Source organism: Tiliqua scincoides, chromosome 4 (assembly GCF_035046505.1).
Source record: "Tiliqua scincoides isolate rTilSci1 chromosome 4, rTilSci1.hap2, whole genome shotgun sequence".
NCBI classification, from domain to species: domain Eukaryota; kingdom Metazoa; phylum Chordata; class Lepidosauria; order Squamata; family Scincidae; genus Tiliqua; species Tiliqua scincoides.
In genome coordinates, this window is record NC_089824.1 from 209559153 (window position 1) to 209575041 (window position 15889).

General features: G+C 40.2%; 2 protein-coding genes across 6 annotated transcripts in view; one reads left to right on the top strand and one right to left on the bottom strand.

Moving 5' to 3' along the window:
- The window catches only part of RTF2 (replication termination factor 2), a 58168-nt gene that overhangs the window by 22885 nt on the left and 19394 nt on the right, over positions 1–15889 (top strand). The gene's annotated exons all lie outside the window — the stretch shown is intronic.
- On the bottom strand, positions 828–15031 carry LOC136647498 (beta-1,3-galactosyl-O-glycosyl-glycoprotein beta-1,6-N-acetylglucosaminyltransferase 7-like). Of its 4 annotated transcripts, none has more exons than XM_066623072.1 (7): positions 14980–15031; positions 14165–14200; positions 11330–11490; positions 10796–10929; positions 8298–9329; positions 4617–4712; positions 828–2617 (listed from the first exon to the last, which is right to left on the bottom strand). In XM_066623072.1, the coding sequence occupies exons 5-7, from the start codon at positions 9322–9324 to the stop codon at positions 2391–2393; spliced, it is 1350 nt and encodes a 449-aa protein (XP_066479169.1). In that variant the 5' UTR covers positions 9325–9329; positions 10796–10929; positions 11330–11490; positions 14165–14200; positions 14980–15031; the 3' UTR covers positions 828–2390. The 4 variants fall into 4 exon arrangements, with proteins under 4 accessions (XP_066479169.1, XP_066479168.1, XP_066479166.1 ...); XM_066623071.1 differs by lacking the exon at positions 14980–15031 and adding an exon at positions 14356–14662; XM_066623069.1 differs by lacking the exon at positions 14980–15031 and having other exon boundaries at positions 14165–14662.

Below are 15889 nucleotides of genomic sequence, written 5' to 3' on the forward strand. Positions count from 1 at the left end.
CATCATAGTCTCTTCCACATAACCACAGAGGAAGACCAGTCATGAGTCTGGTTGCATCCCTCACCTCAAGCAGCAAGCTGGGGAAAGGTGATATACTGGCAGGGGATGCTCTCCTCTGGCCCACCTCCTTCTTATATGCACAAAAGGCAGTGCACAAAAGGAAGAGCTTACCTCTTACTCCAGCTCTGCTCCCATTTCTTGTAAAGTAAGCAGTGGTGTAAGAGCTGGGAGCATAGAGATGGGAGCATAGAGGTTCCACTCCAGGATTCTCCCAGCCAAGCTACTTTACAAAAGGATCAGTGGAGTGGGAGCAGGAGAACGAAGATTGTAAGGTGCAGCAGGTGTTCTCTTCCTTACCACTCCATTCTGCTGCTAGTGGAGAACTTTCCTTAGACTCTTCTGCTGTTGCATGGCAGTAGAAGTGGTTTTGGTAGCTATGGCAAAACCATTAAATGAGATTATCCCAAATGGTCCAAAACAAGGACAACCAACTTTGGGGTGGGGAGTCAGGAGTCAGCAGACAGTGTGCTGGGTTCTAGAAGGGAATTCTCTCACAACTTCATAATTGATCAGGTACTACCTAGCATTGTTACTTAATGGTTATGGCAAACTTGATGAGACCGGGGCATCATTGTATTGTCTTTGTTTTCTTAAAAATGAGGCCTCATTGGGTTCTCAGAATACTTTTATCATCTTTTCCCTTTCAAGTAAACATGTGGACCAAATTTTATGTGTGATACCAACAATCTTGTGGACCAGATTTTGTAGACAAGATTTGGCCATCCTTGCTTTAAAATTCCCGAATACTGTATAACTTGGGGGAAAAACCTAACGTAGTTCTGAAAACCTAAATAATCATCATCATCAGTATTTATATACCACCTTTCTGGTCATTGGATTACTCCTTTGACTTTATTCAAGGCGGTTCACAAAGGCAGGCTTTCTCTAAACCCCCAAGGAGCTTTTTACAGTGATGTAGAGGTTCTATCTTTCAAGAAACAAACATTCCAGATGGATCTTTCAAACGGTCTGGTATCACTTCTGGCCTACCCCCCCCCCCCCCCGTTGCCTCCCACGCTGGCTGACAAGCAGCTCCTTCATCTCTCACTTGAAGGGTGGCCAAGACACTTCTTCGCACACACTGAAGAGCAGGTGAAAAAACTTAGCTCAGCTTGCCAGCTACTTCTCTAGTTCTTGCTGCTCATGGAAGCTTCTGGTGATCTTGAACTGGTGACCTTCAAATGTTATCTTTGGGCTAAAGGCAGTTCTATCCTCTAGATCAGATCTCTTGCCCTCAGGCACAGTATTTTTCATATTCGCTCACACACACAAAAAGATCCATATACTCAGTGTAGATACATCCTCTTTTGATAACAGGAAACTTGTAGTCTTTGCGGTTATAACTTCAGATTTTCCATTTAGATAACATAGGTGACAGTGAATATAGTGGTTTATATCTAAAGTGTTTGTTATAAGATTGCGTTCTCGCTGTAAGTCTTCTTGCAAACTTTCTGTTTGAAATAGATATTGTATTGATATTCATCTGAAACCTGAAGTATTAACCATGCAACATCTTTGTTCAGTCCATTTGGTCATTTACTGTAGTTGTCCTCCCAGCAAACTGTAATTTCCCCTTCCACCTGAATCTAGGCATGTGGAACACTATATTTCAGCTCAGATCTTTTCTGCAGAGTCTTCACTTAGTCTCATGGCTAGTGCCAGATGAAAATGTTTTTATTTCAGTTGATCTTTCCCTCTTAATTGTGTTGCTCATTTGGTTATTTAATCGATTAACCATTCTAGTTAATAAACACTGCAGCCCTGGCTTTGGGGGAGGTATCAGGGAGAAGTCTATATTGGTAAAGATATGGATTCAGTACACGTTGATCTGTTAATCTTTTATTTTACCTTTCATACTATTATTAGTATGGTAAACATTGAATCTGTATAGTACCCAAAATGTATAGCACACTTTGGAATGGAAGGTTGTTTTTGGTTTTGTGTAGGTGTTTTTAATAATAATAACAACAACTGGGTATTTATATGCCGCCTTTCTGGTCATTGGATTAGTCCTCTGATTTTATTCAAGGCTGTTTACATAGGCAGGCTGTTTCTAAATCCCCGAGGGGATTTTTACAATCATAGAAAGGTTCTGTCTTGCAAGAAGCACACAACATTTCAGATGGATCTTTCTGACCTGGTATCACTTCTGGCCTCCAGTTGCCTCCCACGCAGGCTGACAAGCAGCTCCTTCATCTCTCACATGAAGGGCAGCCAAGATTCTTCTTCACTCACACCAAAGAGTAGGTGGAATAACTCAGCTCGGCTTAAATCCTTTTTTTAAAATCCTTTTCTTGTCCCTCTCTCTGCATTGTTCTCTCATGGTTGGCTTAGATGTTCAGCTTCATATTAAAATGAACATGTTCTTGCAAATACCAGTGTTCTTCCAATGGAACTTCAGCCTGCTGCAGGAGTTTCAGCCTATGTCGCCTCTCTAGACACTCCATAACAAGTGGGTAGGTTGTTGGCTCAAATTTGTTAGCAAACAAATTAGGAGATTCAATGATCCACTTTAAGTCTCCAAGTCCATACACACAAATATCTCTGATATAGTGACCTGAAAGAAAAAAAATTAAGAGAAATTAAGAGAGAAAAAGAGTATACCATTCAGAAAGTGAGATGTACAGTGGGCATTAAATGTTGGAAGTGGGGAAATACAGTAGCTTAAATGAGTGATGATGATGATTTAATTCCTGCATGTTGTAAGCTGCCCTGGATCCATAAAAAGGGCAGGATACAAATTTTTGGGATAAATAAAATAAGCCATGCCCATGGAATCCTCTACCCAGTCCCTTGCAGATCCCTTAGGTTCACACAACTGCCAGGTGGCGAAGCAGTGGCGGTCCACCAGTGCTAGCCCGGTGCCGGCCAGCACTGAGCTGGCACTGGCACTGGATCAGCACTGGGGGCCACAGACGTACCTTACGGCACATTTGTGACAGTATGCGCCAGCAGTAAGCTGGCACGCACTGTATAGGTTTGGACCCTAAATTACTTGCCAGTTCGTAGCAAACTATTCTTATGTACAGACACCCATCTCTTGTCTGTCATTAAACAGACACCCATCTCTTGCCTGTCGTTAACTCTTCCACTTTACATATAAGAAACAGAGGTAATTGAAGAAACATAAATGACTCAACCAAAGCCAGAGAATGAAACTGTTGGGTACAGTTTGCATTTGTCCAGCCCTATAAGAGCCACTCTACAGCTCAACTCAGGGGTGCATGATATTGAAGAATGAGTGGGTGCTTCTGTCAATGGCAATTGCAGTAAATGGTTGTTTGCCAAGACCCACTTTTTAATTTGAGTTGAGTTGGAGAGTGTCCCTTTTAACTCTGCTTGCCCTTGTTTTGTATAGCTAATACACTCTTCCTGAACAAAGTAGCACAGTGGCTTGTTCAGATAGAGTGTATTGGCTATAAAGAACAAGGGATGGTAAGCAAGATTCTGAAGTAGTAAGCTACCTTGCATGCCAAAGCTGTTATGGAAATAGTCTGCGTAAGGGAAGGGAAACAAAGTTGGGAAACAATTGGGAGTTGTTGCCTTGTAGACTTGCCTGCCTTTTGCTCTTGTAATATTCTTTATGACGTAGTAAGAAGTCCATATGTAATGATTCAGAATTCTCATTCTGATAATTATTATGAATGTTACCCTGATGAACTCGAAAAGGTTGGCCACTCCTGCTTATATTAGTGGATTCAAAGTTTCCTAGAATATTTCCTTAAGGTTCTGACTAATGATCCTCAACGCTAATAACTCATTCTTTCAGCTAATGTCATTTGATTGTAATTTCCCTTTCTGAGTCATTTTGACAATAGATACACATCATGGTCGCACCACCTGTATTGCATCAATAGATACTTGGGTCTTAAATGTGCAGACATGACCAGTTACCTCTTTCCAGGAGAATAATTTCTTTGGCTCTTTAGCATTATTTCAGCAGCCCAGTGGTTCACCTTTGGTTATGGGTCTATCTGAAGTCTCAGAGGAAAAACATTGGGGCGGGGGCAGCATTTCTAACTCGCCATCAAGAAATAAATGTACAAGTCAGTTTCAAAATTCATGGAGCGTTGGTGAGAAGAAAAAAAAAACCCACCTTTTTTCTGGTATACAGATGCTAATATCCAGACTGTTAAAATTGCTGGAGGACTCTCTACCAACTACAGCTGCATATGTACATGCATGTTTTATTTTTTAAATGCTTCTTGTATGAATATTGAGGTGCATGATGTGAATAAACATACTGGTAAGCAAACAGCATAGGGAAGAAACTGCAACTGAAACTCATAAATCTCCCTGGTTCAACCTTCTCAGCTGGGCTGCTGTGCAACCTCTGTTTGCTTCATAGTGTGTGTGTGTGGGGGGGGGGGGGAGGTTCCTGGACTTTTTGTTCAAGCCCCATCAAAGTGAATGGAGGTTGTGCATTATCAGTGCTTGGTGTGCTTTGGACTCAGCGTTTTTAAAAAAAATTTATCTTTCAGTTTACTTGATAGATCACCTTTTAATTGAGGTAATTAGGACTGTTCTCACAACACCGTATTCAATAATTGTGTTACCTCTGCATCCATTGTGGGATTTTCCTTCTTGATCTCTCCACTTGATAGCACGTATACCTCCTTCCCATTTTGCATCTGGTGTGGCACCTGGAGCATCTAACAATCGGCATGGAAGCAGAATTACCAGTGATTCTTTTTTTTTTTATTCCTAAGAGAGTTACTTCTGCCATACTGGAGCTTCCTGTTCTTGCAGGGGTTTTTTTTTTGTGTGTGTGTTTTTTTTTTTGCAGCTCCCTTTTTTTTTGCAGTCACAAGATAGATTAATCATGTAGTGTTCTTAGCTTTCTTTAGAAAAATATTGCTTCTCCTTTTGGTGGTTTGGGGATGACATGCACTGAGAGAGAAGATAAAATCTTCATATTCTTAGCAAAACTGAACAGGACAGCCATGTGCATGGCTGCCCAGTTTATAGAGCTAACGTCTTAATCCTACCCCCTCCCCCCCCCCACTGGTACAACCATCCCAAAAACGGGCACACTTTATCCTGTGTGTGTGGAGGAGTGCGGATTGGAAGACTTAAATCCCCCTACGCTGCTGTACCCTGCTCCACCATGGATCTCCTTGGACCTGCATTAGTGATTTCTCTAGGGGAAAGAAAGGGGGTGGAGAAGCTGAAAGGAAGGGGATAAGATCCTGCATGTGCTATCACTGCTGGGTCTGCAGCCTCCCCACCCTCTGACCCCCTCCCCTCCCAGTTTCACCCCTCCTCACCCCTGTCCTACCCCCCCCTCCATCTCCTCCTGCCTCTCCCATTGACTTACCTACTCAGGCAGGAAGACTCCAACCTCCCTGCTGGTGTCCCAGCAGCATACTATTCAACACACTGTAGGAAAAGCCATTTATGACACATTTTCAGCAGTAGCTGGCAGTAGAACATGTGTTCTGCTGCCAGTTGGCCCTGATAGGATTGGTTGGTTGGCAACCTTCAGTCTCGAAAGACTATGGTATAAGCCTAAAGCACCCAGTATTCCCAGGTGGTCTCCCATCCAAGTACTAACCAGGCCTGACCCTGCTTTGGAGGAAATCTATACATCTCGCTGTCTGCAGAAGTCACATAGTATTCTGAGAAACCCCTTCCATCCAGCTCATAAGTTCTTTAAACTTTCCTTCGGGTAGACAATACAGAGCTATTAGAGCAGCACCACACGATTCCTGAACAGTTTTTATCCCACAGCCATAATTGAATAAGGCAATATAGTTGTTACCATAAGGCAGTATAGTTGTTACCATGCTCCTAGGCATTATGGTCTGTTATACTGTTTTTATATTATGATGCATGTTGTATAGAATGTGTGGGTGAGTGTATAGAGTGTGATTGTTGGAATTGTAGTATATGTTTATGCTAGTATCTCAAAGGTGCATAAATTTCGTTGTGCTGTAGCACAATGACAATAAGGTTACTTATCCAAGATCAGATGTGATCGGGCACGTGCTGGGTAACAGTTGCTGATAGGATTGGTCTGTAACCATGCTAATCGGATGGAGACCAGCTTTTTTTTAAATTTATTTTTAATTAACACACACAGACATACAAACATATAACATACATTTAGGAGTGTGAAATATCATTTACCATTGCTCATTAATCATACTATATCTCCTAATCTACTACTCATCTACTTCTACCTCTTATTAGTTTATCCATTTATTTGTATAATATATACTAAATTTTCCCTAATGCCCTGTACTATATTTTCTAAATTTTCACTTTCTATCAAACATAAACTTACTTCAATATTACTCATTAATATTAAAACAAAATAATCTAATTACCAAAATATAACAACGTATAAAACAATTCTTTCATCTACTTCTAACTCTTCTACTCATTTATATATTTCTTATATCAAATATAATAGATTTTTCCTAATTCCCAATAATATATTTTCTAAATATTCACTTTTTATCATCTCAACTAATTCAATTACTCATTAATATCAAATAATAATAATCTAATTTCCAAATTATAATAAAACCAACAATCTCTTGTAATATGTTCTTTACCATTCTCCAATCTAATTCTCCAATCTGATTACATTTTTTTCCTTTATCATAATAACCACCTATAAAACAATTCATCCACACGCTAACATTTCCAGCTATTTTTTCTAATTCATTCTAATTCATATATATCAATTTCGTATGTATTTGTTTTTTAAGTTAATTTAAACCAGTTATTAACTAGATAAAATCCTACAAATTTTCTTTAACCCTCAGGTTAACCTCAGGACGGAGACCAGCTTTAAAGTGGTGCTGCTCTTATATTTAACCGGGGGGGGGGGGGGGGAGGGCTGTCCCTGTTCACGCCAGCATAGCATCTTTTCTAGTGGCTCTTTGCTGATGTTCCTTCTGTTTCAAGATTGAACCCTAATGGGACAAGAAACTATTTATTTTGTCAGGTAAACTGCTTTGTGAACTTCCTTATTGACAAATGGTGTGTGTGTGTGTGTGTATGTATATATATATATATATATATGCTCTTATTAATAATTCTTAATAATAAGGTGGGATTAGTATTTGCAAGTACAGAGAGTAGGGGAGGCGAACCTTCTCCCACCACTTTGAGCATTTTTCCCCATTGCTTTAAGTGGCTTTCCATGGCCCAGTGTAAAACCAGAAGTGAGCTCTTGGGGGAGGGGGAATTACACAGTGAGATAAGGCAGGGGTGGGTAGTTTTACTTCGCATTTCTGTTAAGAGTAGCATTGCCCCCTCCCAAAAAGAGTAGGTCATTCACTCCTACTTTATCCCTAATTTGCATGTGGGCTGGGCAAACTTGGACAAAATATACATGGCTGCCCTATCACATCTTAGACTCAGTAATGCAAATAAATACCTGTGATGTTATTACCTGTTATTTCTCTTTATCTCTGGAGAGATACATGAGTCATCCTAGAAAGAAGACGATGTGGGTCCTATTAGAAGAGAGAGTATGGGCGTTCTGCCAAGTGTGTGCTTGTTCTTTTTAAAGAACAGATGTTCTTTAAAACATCTGTGTGCAAGCAGTTTGCTGTGAGAGAGCTGCCAGTCTAATCTAACACAACTGTGCCTGAAATGGGAATACTACTTCAGTGCAAGACTGTGGCATAAGGGCCTTTATAACTCACTACTAACTGCAAGGAGCAGCATCTCAGGAATTTCCTAAAGGATGGAGCAAAGAAAGCCCAGGAGGTATTGGCCACCCTGGGAACCAGTGTGCTGGCTTCTCCATTGATGTCATTGAGATTCGGAGCAAACAACCTGGATATACAGCTGGGTAACCTTGGATGGGAGAAACCTTTTGACTTCATTCCCCCATCTCATATTGACCCACTTATTGTATTCAATCAAACCCTCAGGGCATTGGTCCTCCTTTGTATTTATTACATACTTATTTTCCGGCCCTTGACACTGTGTCAGATATGTGATGCAGCCCTCGTGCCAAAAAGTTTGGACACCCCTGTTCTAAAGAGTTGTCTGAAATAGAGAGTTACCTCCTGTTTGTTAGATAGATAGTTCATGTTTTAAGATCTGTCTACTTACCAAAGTTGAAAATTAGGTTTTTGGTATGTTGTGAATACTGGAAGGCTAAAATGAATGATGAGAAGTCCGCAAATTGAAGTTAATGGCTCCCCGTAGACTTCCTCAACGTGAACATTCAATACCTGGTGGAAGAATGTGTAGTATGACTAACTCTTGCTTACCTGGCAGCCGGTTCAAGGTGATCCAGAAGTGTTCATCTGGACTATAGGTGTCCCTTGACCATTCGAGCAAATCCTTTGCACGTTTATCAGTCAATGTAAACTCTACAAATTTTCTTGTGAGTATGTAGTAGGCACCCCCAAAATATATAGTCAAATTATGAGGAGGCTGGCTTTTCACATTCTTTGTTGGATACACATAGGCTTTTCCCGAATGTATATATTCTTTGTAACTCACATGTGTTCGGTGTTTTATATGAGGCGGCTGAACGATTCCTGGAGTCATGTTTTTACCATTCCATTTGCTTTTGATATACTGTATAATTTCCTTGTTAGTTTTGATTGGATAATCCTGGCCACATAGATTAATGACATAGTTCCATTGGTTTTTTGAATGAATCAAGTCCTTCATGCAGTTGATATCTGCTTGTAATCTGGAAAATCCTGCGTAGATAACGTTCTCTCTCTTGGAAGCAATGAATATGTTTTCAAAGCAGTTAACCAGGGTTTTCACAGCCGCCTTGTAATCCTTTGATGATTTGTTGTCAATGTGTATGCAGTAAACATTCTGAGGTGCATAAATGGCTCTGAGTAATTTTATAAACATGTCAAGCTCCTTGTGAATGGTGATGATGTACGCCAAGGAGAAGTTCCCTTCTTCTTCCGACAGTGGACTTGTAATGAAATGGAGTCTCTTCTGAACCATTGAGCAGTTACAAGGTGTTCGTATACAGGCAGAAATTTCTTGTCCACCAAGGGCCTGTTGGCATAAGTGACCAATTCGAGGAGCAGCCTCTTTGCCTTCAAACAGAGCTGAGCAAAGCTCGTCGGGGTAAAAGCCACACTCTGCTAATTCTGGAACAGCTTTGTGCTCATTGTCTTCTTTGGGGATTGTATTCCATACATAGATAAAAGCAAAGATGAAAACGCTGCCCACGATGCATACCAAAAAGCCAGATTTCACAGTCTCAAGTTGGGTCATCTTTTGGATTCCAGGTTTTTTCTGATCATAGTTTGGTGCAGCATTCATTCTACCTGAGAAGGGGAGGAAAGAGGAATTCTAATTTGAGCCAGTTCATTCTTATGAAGTGATAGTGATTCGTCTGATGTATTGGGGTGGTTGGGTGTATCTTTTGGCACTGAGTGTAACGTGAAGTTTCATAAGCACAGGTGTTCTGAAAGACATGCTCAACTGTGCATTAAGAATTGTTGTGTGGTTTGGCTATAGCTTTTTTCTGCTAGCTAAAACTTTTTTTTCCTATTTAGGCATCCCATGGGATGTGGTGGTGATGTGTGTCTTTTCATGTGTCCCTTCCATTTATGCATAAGGCAGTGTGATGTGTCTTTAATTGTTAAATGAGTGTATGGGAGAGGAGTGCCTTCCACGTTCTCCTTCCTCAGTTTGTTGCTCCAACCACTTTGTCCCTTCTTACTCACTTGTGAGGCCAGAGCTGGGAGGGAATAAAAATAGCTAGAGCAATTGTGTGAATGATGGCCACGTCACATGTAGTTTTCTTCATACTGTCTAGTGTCAAATTCACAATGCTGATGCAGCTTAGTTTATTTTGTCTTATAACACTGGACAACAGATTTTTACATAGGTCATGTCCCCAAGATTGAATTAGTCACTTTTTATAGAATTTGAGATGTTGAATATGACAATGAGAATGCAAAGTTGGCTACAGTTTGTGAGAGATCCACAATAGACAGTTCCATAGACATGTGCTGGTAAATGTCCACTTCTTTCCTACCATCTACGTAGGCAATACCTTTAGTTTCTCCTAAACTAGAACCAATTGACAGATTTCATTGTCATTTTCGTGTTCAGCACATTGAAATTAGTAAAGATTAGCTGTTTTAATTTCAGACAAATTGTGTTACCAGTGCAATTTGTACTTTTCTTTATTTTCTCCCCTGCCCCCCAGGCCAGTCCCACAGAGCTACATAATTGTACTCAAAAGGTTTTTGAAATGAGTTCCTCTTTGCTGTATCACAAACTGCTTTTGAAACTGCACTTAATTGCAGACAGAGGGCAAGGTTGCTGTTGACACAGCTACAATACCCTATTGGTGATATGAAATTAATTGCACAGTTCTTTGTCTCTTTTTAGAGAATAGGTGCATGTCATAGATTTGGCTTACTGTTACTTTACCTAACTCATTTTCATCCAAGTGAGTAGAGAAAAATCTGTATGCTCTGCTAATGCAAATGACACAACATGCTCTTGCAAGTTGGGTTTTTTTTGGGGGGGGGGGGACAACTGAAAAGACCACTGTTATAAAGACAACCAGAACTATCTTATGCTTGCCTGTTACTTATATTGGCTTAATTAGCATCAAGAGAGTGCTTTTGAGCACAATATTTAAAATGAAAGAAGATGTAGTTTGCCACACTGGAAACTGCTAAGTAGAAAGCACGACCCTTTCAGCACTGCTATATGTTCCTACGCTAGTCAACGGTAACATTTCTATTCCCCCATTAGCAAAGTTGCATACTTTTACCTTTCTGGACATGTTCTTATACAAACTTGGCTTTGTTGTTACATGCCAAGCCCCTCACTGCTGCATTGTGTTCTCCTCGAGCTTAGAGGCAAAGTCTCCATCCTTGAACTCTCAGATGCTGGGTACGTGCAACACTAAAAAAAGAGATTTAGAAGAAGGAACAGCCTTTTGAAATGCTTCATAACTTCCCCATGGACAGTTAACCGGCATTGATTTTATCTTGCAGCTGAAATAATGCTGATACTTGAAAACAAGAATATTGTGGTGTTGCCATTTTTCATCATCTAAGATAACTGAATTTCTCACTGATATCTTGTGAACTGCTATCTCTGCCTTCGGACAGCAAAATCTGTAGCTATCTATATTTTTAAAGAGGTTTTTCTTTTCATAATCTCCATAATTGGTTTAAATCAATTATATTTCTTTAAATTGCATATTTATTCAGATTTCAGGCTTTCAAAGGACAACATGCAAAGAAAAAATGCGTACTTAAAATATTCCATATTATAAAGAATAGTTCTCATTTAACCTTACTGTCATGCTGTGGACTTCAAATCAGAAGGCTTGCCTTTCCCCCACTTCATTTTGTTCAGATCTGTTCCGTGGAGTGCTAGATGGAAGGTGCATCCATTTTGCTGTTTGGTCCTATCTCTGCCTTAGTCACACTGTTCTTCCATGGGGCTGCCTTTGCAGGCCTAAGAAAAACATCAGGAAAACCAGTCCCAATAGAATAGCATTTGTCTAGAGGCTCATATAGGCGTACTGTGTAAACATACACATGGAAGCAAGCATCTTCTTAATATGAGCCCCAAGCGTCCACTGAATCTGCACATTCTCAACTCTTGCATCAGTCTTTGTATGATGTGGGTGGGGGGGAAGGGGAGGAGGAAGTCTTTGAAAGGTGGCTGTGAGATTTCTGAGCTAAACAGAATCATGCTTGGTCGGAGATTGCAGCCTTCTGCCAAGTGACTAACAGAGCCAAAAATAGGGTGGCATAATGAACATTGTGTACCCTGTAGGGTTAAAGATGTGTGTGGGGAGGGGTTTGATTACGGTAGTGTATCAGTGGCTGCACCAAACAGCCAGAACTGCTGTGTTTCATGAACAAGTAATTAAAGAGAGAACAACATTATCATTCCAGGTTAGACAGATGGTTGATGTTATGCAGCACTGTCCCTGGGAAGAGTGTGAATGGCACATGAAGGGGCAGCATAACCTACAGTTCAGTAAAGCTTTTTAAACCCCTCTGCATAAATATATCACAGGAAAGTAATTTTTGTTTTGTTCAGCTCTTGTCCACTGAGGGAAGACAGACTCTCTGAAATGATTGAAGCCATTTGCATTTATAACCATCATTACTCTAGGTCTGCCTGAGATTCAGCTAACTTTCCATTTCCCTGATCAAGAATTCTCTGCAACTCAAAAGTGTGAATAACCCTGCAGTGTTATTAGCATATTACTATATCTGATTTTTTGTGAGTGTGTTTTGAATTGTTTGTTTCCAGACCCAGCAGAAGCAGCAGCCTCTATATTGGCTTAACAAAATAAATAAATGAATACTTAGAGGAACTCAAAAGTATTTTCATCTGAACCATGGGAGCCCCTACGTAAGCCCCTACGTAAGAAAAAGAGGTAGGAGCTTAATGACGATAGCCAGTGATAACTACATTCAAGGTCAAACTGTGGCAAGATAACACAGCAGCCTCTGTCAATGTTGACAGCAAGTTCCAGCCATACAGTTCTACCAATACATCATAATGTAAAAATTACATCCAAAGATTCACAAGTAGGTATATTTAACAGCCCTATTATCACAGTAAGGATTACTGCATGAACAGCAGCACCCAGAACAGATTGCCAGAGGCTCTTTTCCACCTGCTGAGCTCTGTACTAATGTAGTCTGGAGAAGACTATCCTGCATGGATTTAAAAACAAACGCAGGCTACTTTTGATTAACGAGACACTAGAAAAGTATAAGTACTGTATAAAACAGGACCAACAGGTTAAAATGAGCCCAACGTGAGAAATGGCAGGCTATGTGGATTGATTTGCATCTAATTTCTAGAAACCCAGAGAATGAGACTGAATCTGAACACATGCAACTCAAGTGATACACACTGACAAGAGGTATCCCTGATAAACCTACATCCAGAGCAACATGGGGTAGTGATTTGATAGGGGACAGATACCAAGGGGAAAAATTCCAAGACAGAAAGCAAGGGGACTGTTGTCACACATGACACTGTAGTGTGAGCTAGGCTGCTGCAGAGTGGTCTTTACATCAGCCATTGCCGGATTTGGCTGATCTCCCCACCAAAATCTCCCCAATTTTCCAGTGAGTGAGACGAGTTGGGCCATGGAACCTTCACTCCTTGTGAGCAAAGTCTTTTCCTTGATTCTTACAATGCAGTAGTTGACTATAGCCACTTAAAGGGATTTATTGATGAGTAATGCTCAGTTTGGGGGGGGGAACCCCTATTTTACTTAAATGTGTTAAATAATTAAAGTTGGTGAGCTCTCAGAGTTCAGGCTATAAAATGCTGAAGAATGCACCCAAGAGAACACCAGTGAGAGCTTCCTGCATCCTGTACTTTCTTATTCCAATTAAAGCTTCTTAAAGTTTTATTTTTAAAAATTATGTCTTGCTGTGCCATTAAAAAAGAATGCTCAAGGCATTTTTAGAAACAACACCACAAATTAAAACAAAATAATATCAAAACCAGAGATAACTTATTAAGAATAAGCACTTAATAAGAGGAAGTGAAAGGGGGTGACCAGCTCAAAACCAATGACTTTCAGAAGGTTAGGGAGGTTAGGTTATTTTTGAACCCTCCAAAGGGCCCGCCAAGGATTACTGAACACTTTTGCACCCATAACCTTCATGTCAGGGTGACTATCTCAGGGCCTGCCCAGGTACAAGGGGGCACCTAGTAGACAATTTGCTGAGTACCCTATGAAATCTTGAAACTGTTTCTGGAGTAGATTAAAGTTTTAGCTGCCCTTTTGGACTTTGGCAGACACATTTAATCAAATGCAGGAGCAAATGATTGAAAACTGTGTTCCGAAAATTCTAAGTGGATAAGCACAGACATGAGCAGTTTTAATGGGGATATCGACTGGCAATCACTGAGATTTTGTCTTTAAAATGAACCACATTCCCTTATCTCCTATGAACATTTTAAAAGAACATACCCAAGAGAGAATTTTCAGCCAAAAACATGTTACTGAATAAACTTGTTCTAGAAATGAGTGGTACGTAGTAGTGAGATCTGAGCCATTTGTTTTTTTTTAAGTTACAAGTAATCTTACAGCAGGTTAGAGCTTTTAAAGAAATGCATGCTGTATTGAAAGTTCAGAAACAAAACTCACCCAGTCCTGGAAAAAGACAGACGTTTGGAGCCAAATCTGAAAGAAATAAAAGGAGAAAATTCTTAGGATTCATTGCCCTTGAGGCAAGTTTGGGCTTTCAGTTCTTTCCCTGAGACCATCCATCACGTGGAAGGAGTTAATATTTAACATGAAATGTTTTTAATTTAGGGTTAGTTCAGGTTTTTCTTAACCTCTTCATTCCGTTGTTCTGGAATTCAACTTCAGTAATGTTCCAAATAATATAATTAAAAATAGCCTGCTTTTTCCTGGATTTTTTCCCCCCTGTCGTTCTGACAGCCTTTTAAGGCAATGAAACCAGTCTTTGTAAATGAGATCTGTAGATACTGCATTGCTGTTGATTATAAATAGTCTTAGTATGGCTTTAACCTCTAGGCTGCTAACAGAGTACAGTGAGCAATGTAAAAAAATCTTCTCCTTTTTTTTAACTCTCCAGTTACTGAAATTTTCCAAGTGGTGACAGGCAGAGTAAAGATTTCTTTGAACTGCCAGAGAAGCATGAAGAAATCATAAATCAGAGCTGACTTTTGTGCCTTCCTCCTCATCTTAATAGTTTTCTTCTTTTCAACTCCCTAAGGAGGAGCCATGCCTTGATTTAGTCATTTTGTCCCCCAGTATTGAGCAGTATGATTACTGATCTTTTTGAAGAAGGCTGCTTGACTGCAGGATTCTAGTACACCTAAGAGGATATTTTAGAGATGTGTCACTGTACATGCAGTTCTTTACACATTTATTTTTTTAAAAGAGCTACTCCTATAAGATCACTAATATTTTAGATGGAAGTAACTGTTTCTCACCATTTGTGATGCATTCCCAAGATACCTTCTTGTATAACAGAAGCAGATGTATCCAGAAAGCAGTCAGCTCCTTTTGTCTCTTTTCCTGCTACACCCTTAGAATTGATTGCCCTATTTGCCCTCTATCACTTGCTGTCTCATCACAGTTCCACTGAAAAAGAGTGTCTGACTGGTTGTTGAGTGATATGAATGTTCTAATTCCAGTGAATTAGTGGTGGCTGATTCATTTGATGTTGCAGTTAACAAATATTCTTGTTTAAGATGGCCCTAAGGCTGTCTCTAAGCTTATTTTTATTCCTTGGAACAAGCAAGAGAATGCTAGTTTTGTTTCTCCCTCTTAATCTTGACTGATTGTGCCAACTATCTGCGACTCCATCACCAAGAGAAAAGATCAGTTTCTTTTATATTTCCTCACACTGACTAATTAGATGCTTCTGGAAAGCTCACAAATAGAGCATGAAGGCAACAGTTCTTTTCCATTGTTGGTCGCCTGCAACATAGGGGAACCTATGAACCTGTATTCATAGGTATGAATGAACCTGTATTCATAGGTATGCCTCTGAATGTGGAGATGGCTCATAATCATCTAGTTACCATTGATTGGCCTAATTTTCATGGATTTGTCTAATCCTCTTTTAAAGCCACGTGAGGAAGTGATGATCACCACATCTTGTCGAAGCAAATTCCATTGATGAATTATGCACTATGTGAAGGAGCAGCAGTTGTGGAGACATAAGACTGGGTTGTATTAAAGTCAGGAGGGAATATACAAGTGTGCACTCCTTAGTGATGTTCCGGCTAATGGTCACGTGGTCATTTGGGGGGGGGACATACCCCCACCCTCTGAAAGCAAGGGGAGCTCTGCTCCCATTTCCTCCGGAAGGTTGTCTGAACCTCCCAGAGGCAGCGC

Coding starts and splice junctions, on each gene's coding strand:
- LOC136647498 (XM_066623072.1), bottom strand. CDS start 9,324: ATGAATGCTGCACCAAACTATGATCAGAAAAAACCTGGAATCCAAAAG. Junction 4,713..8,297: donor CACCTTGAACCGGCTGCCAG/GTAAGCAAGAGT, acceptor GCCGATTGTTAG/ATGCTCCAGGTGCCACACCA. Junction 2,618..4,616: donor ATCCCACAATGGATGCAGAG/GTAACACAATTA, acceptor TTTTTCTTTCAG/GTCACTATATCAGAGATATT.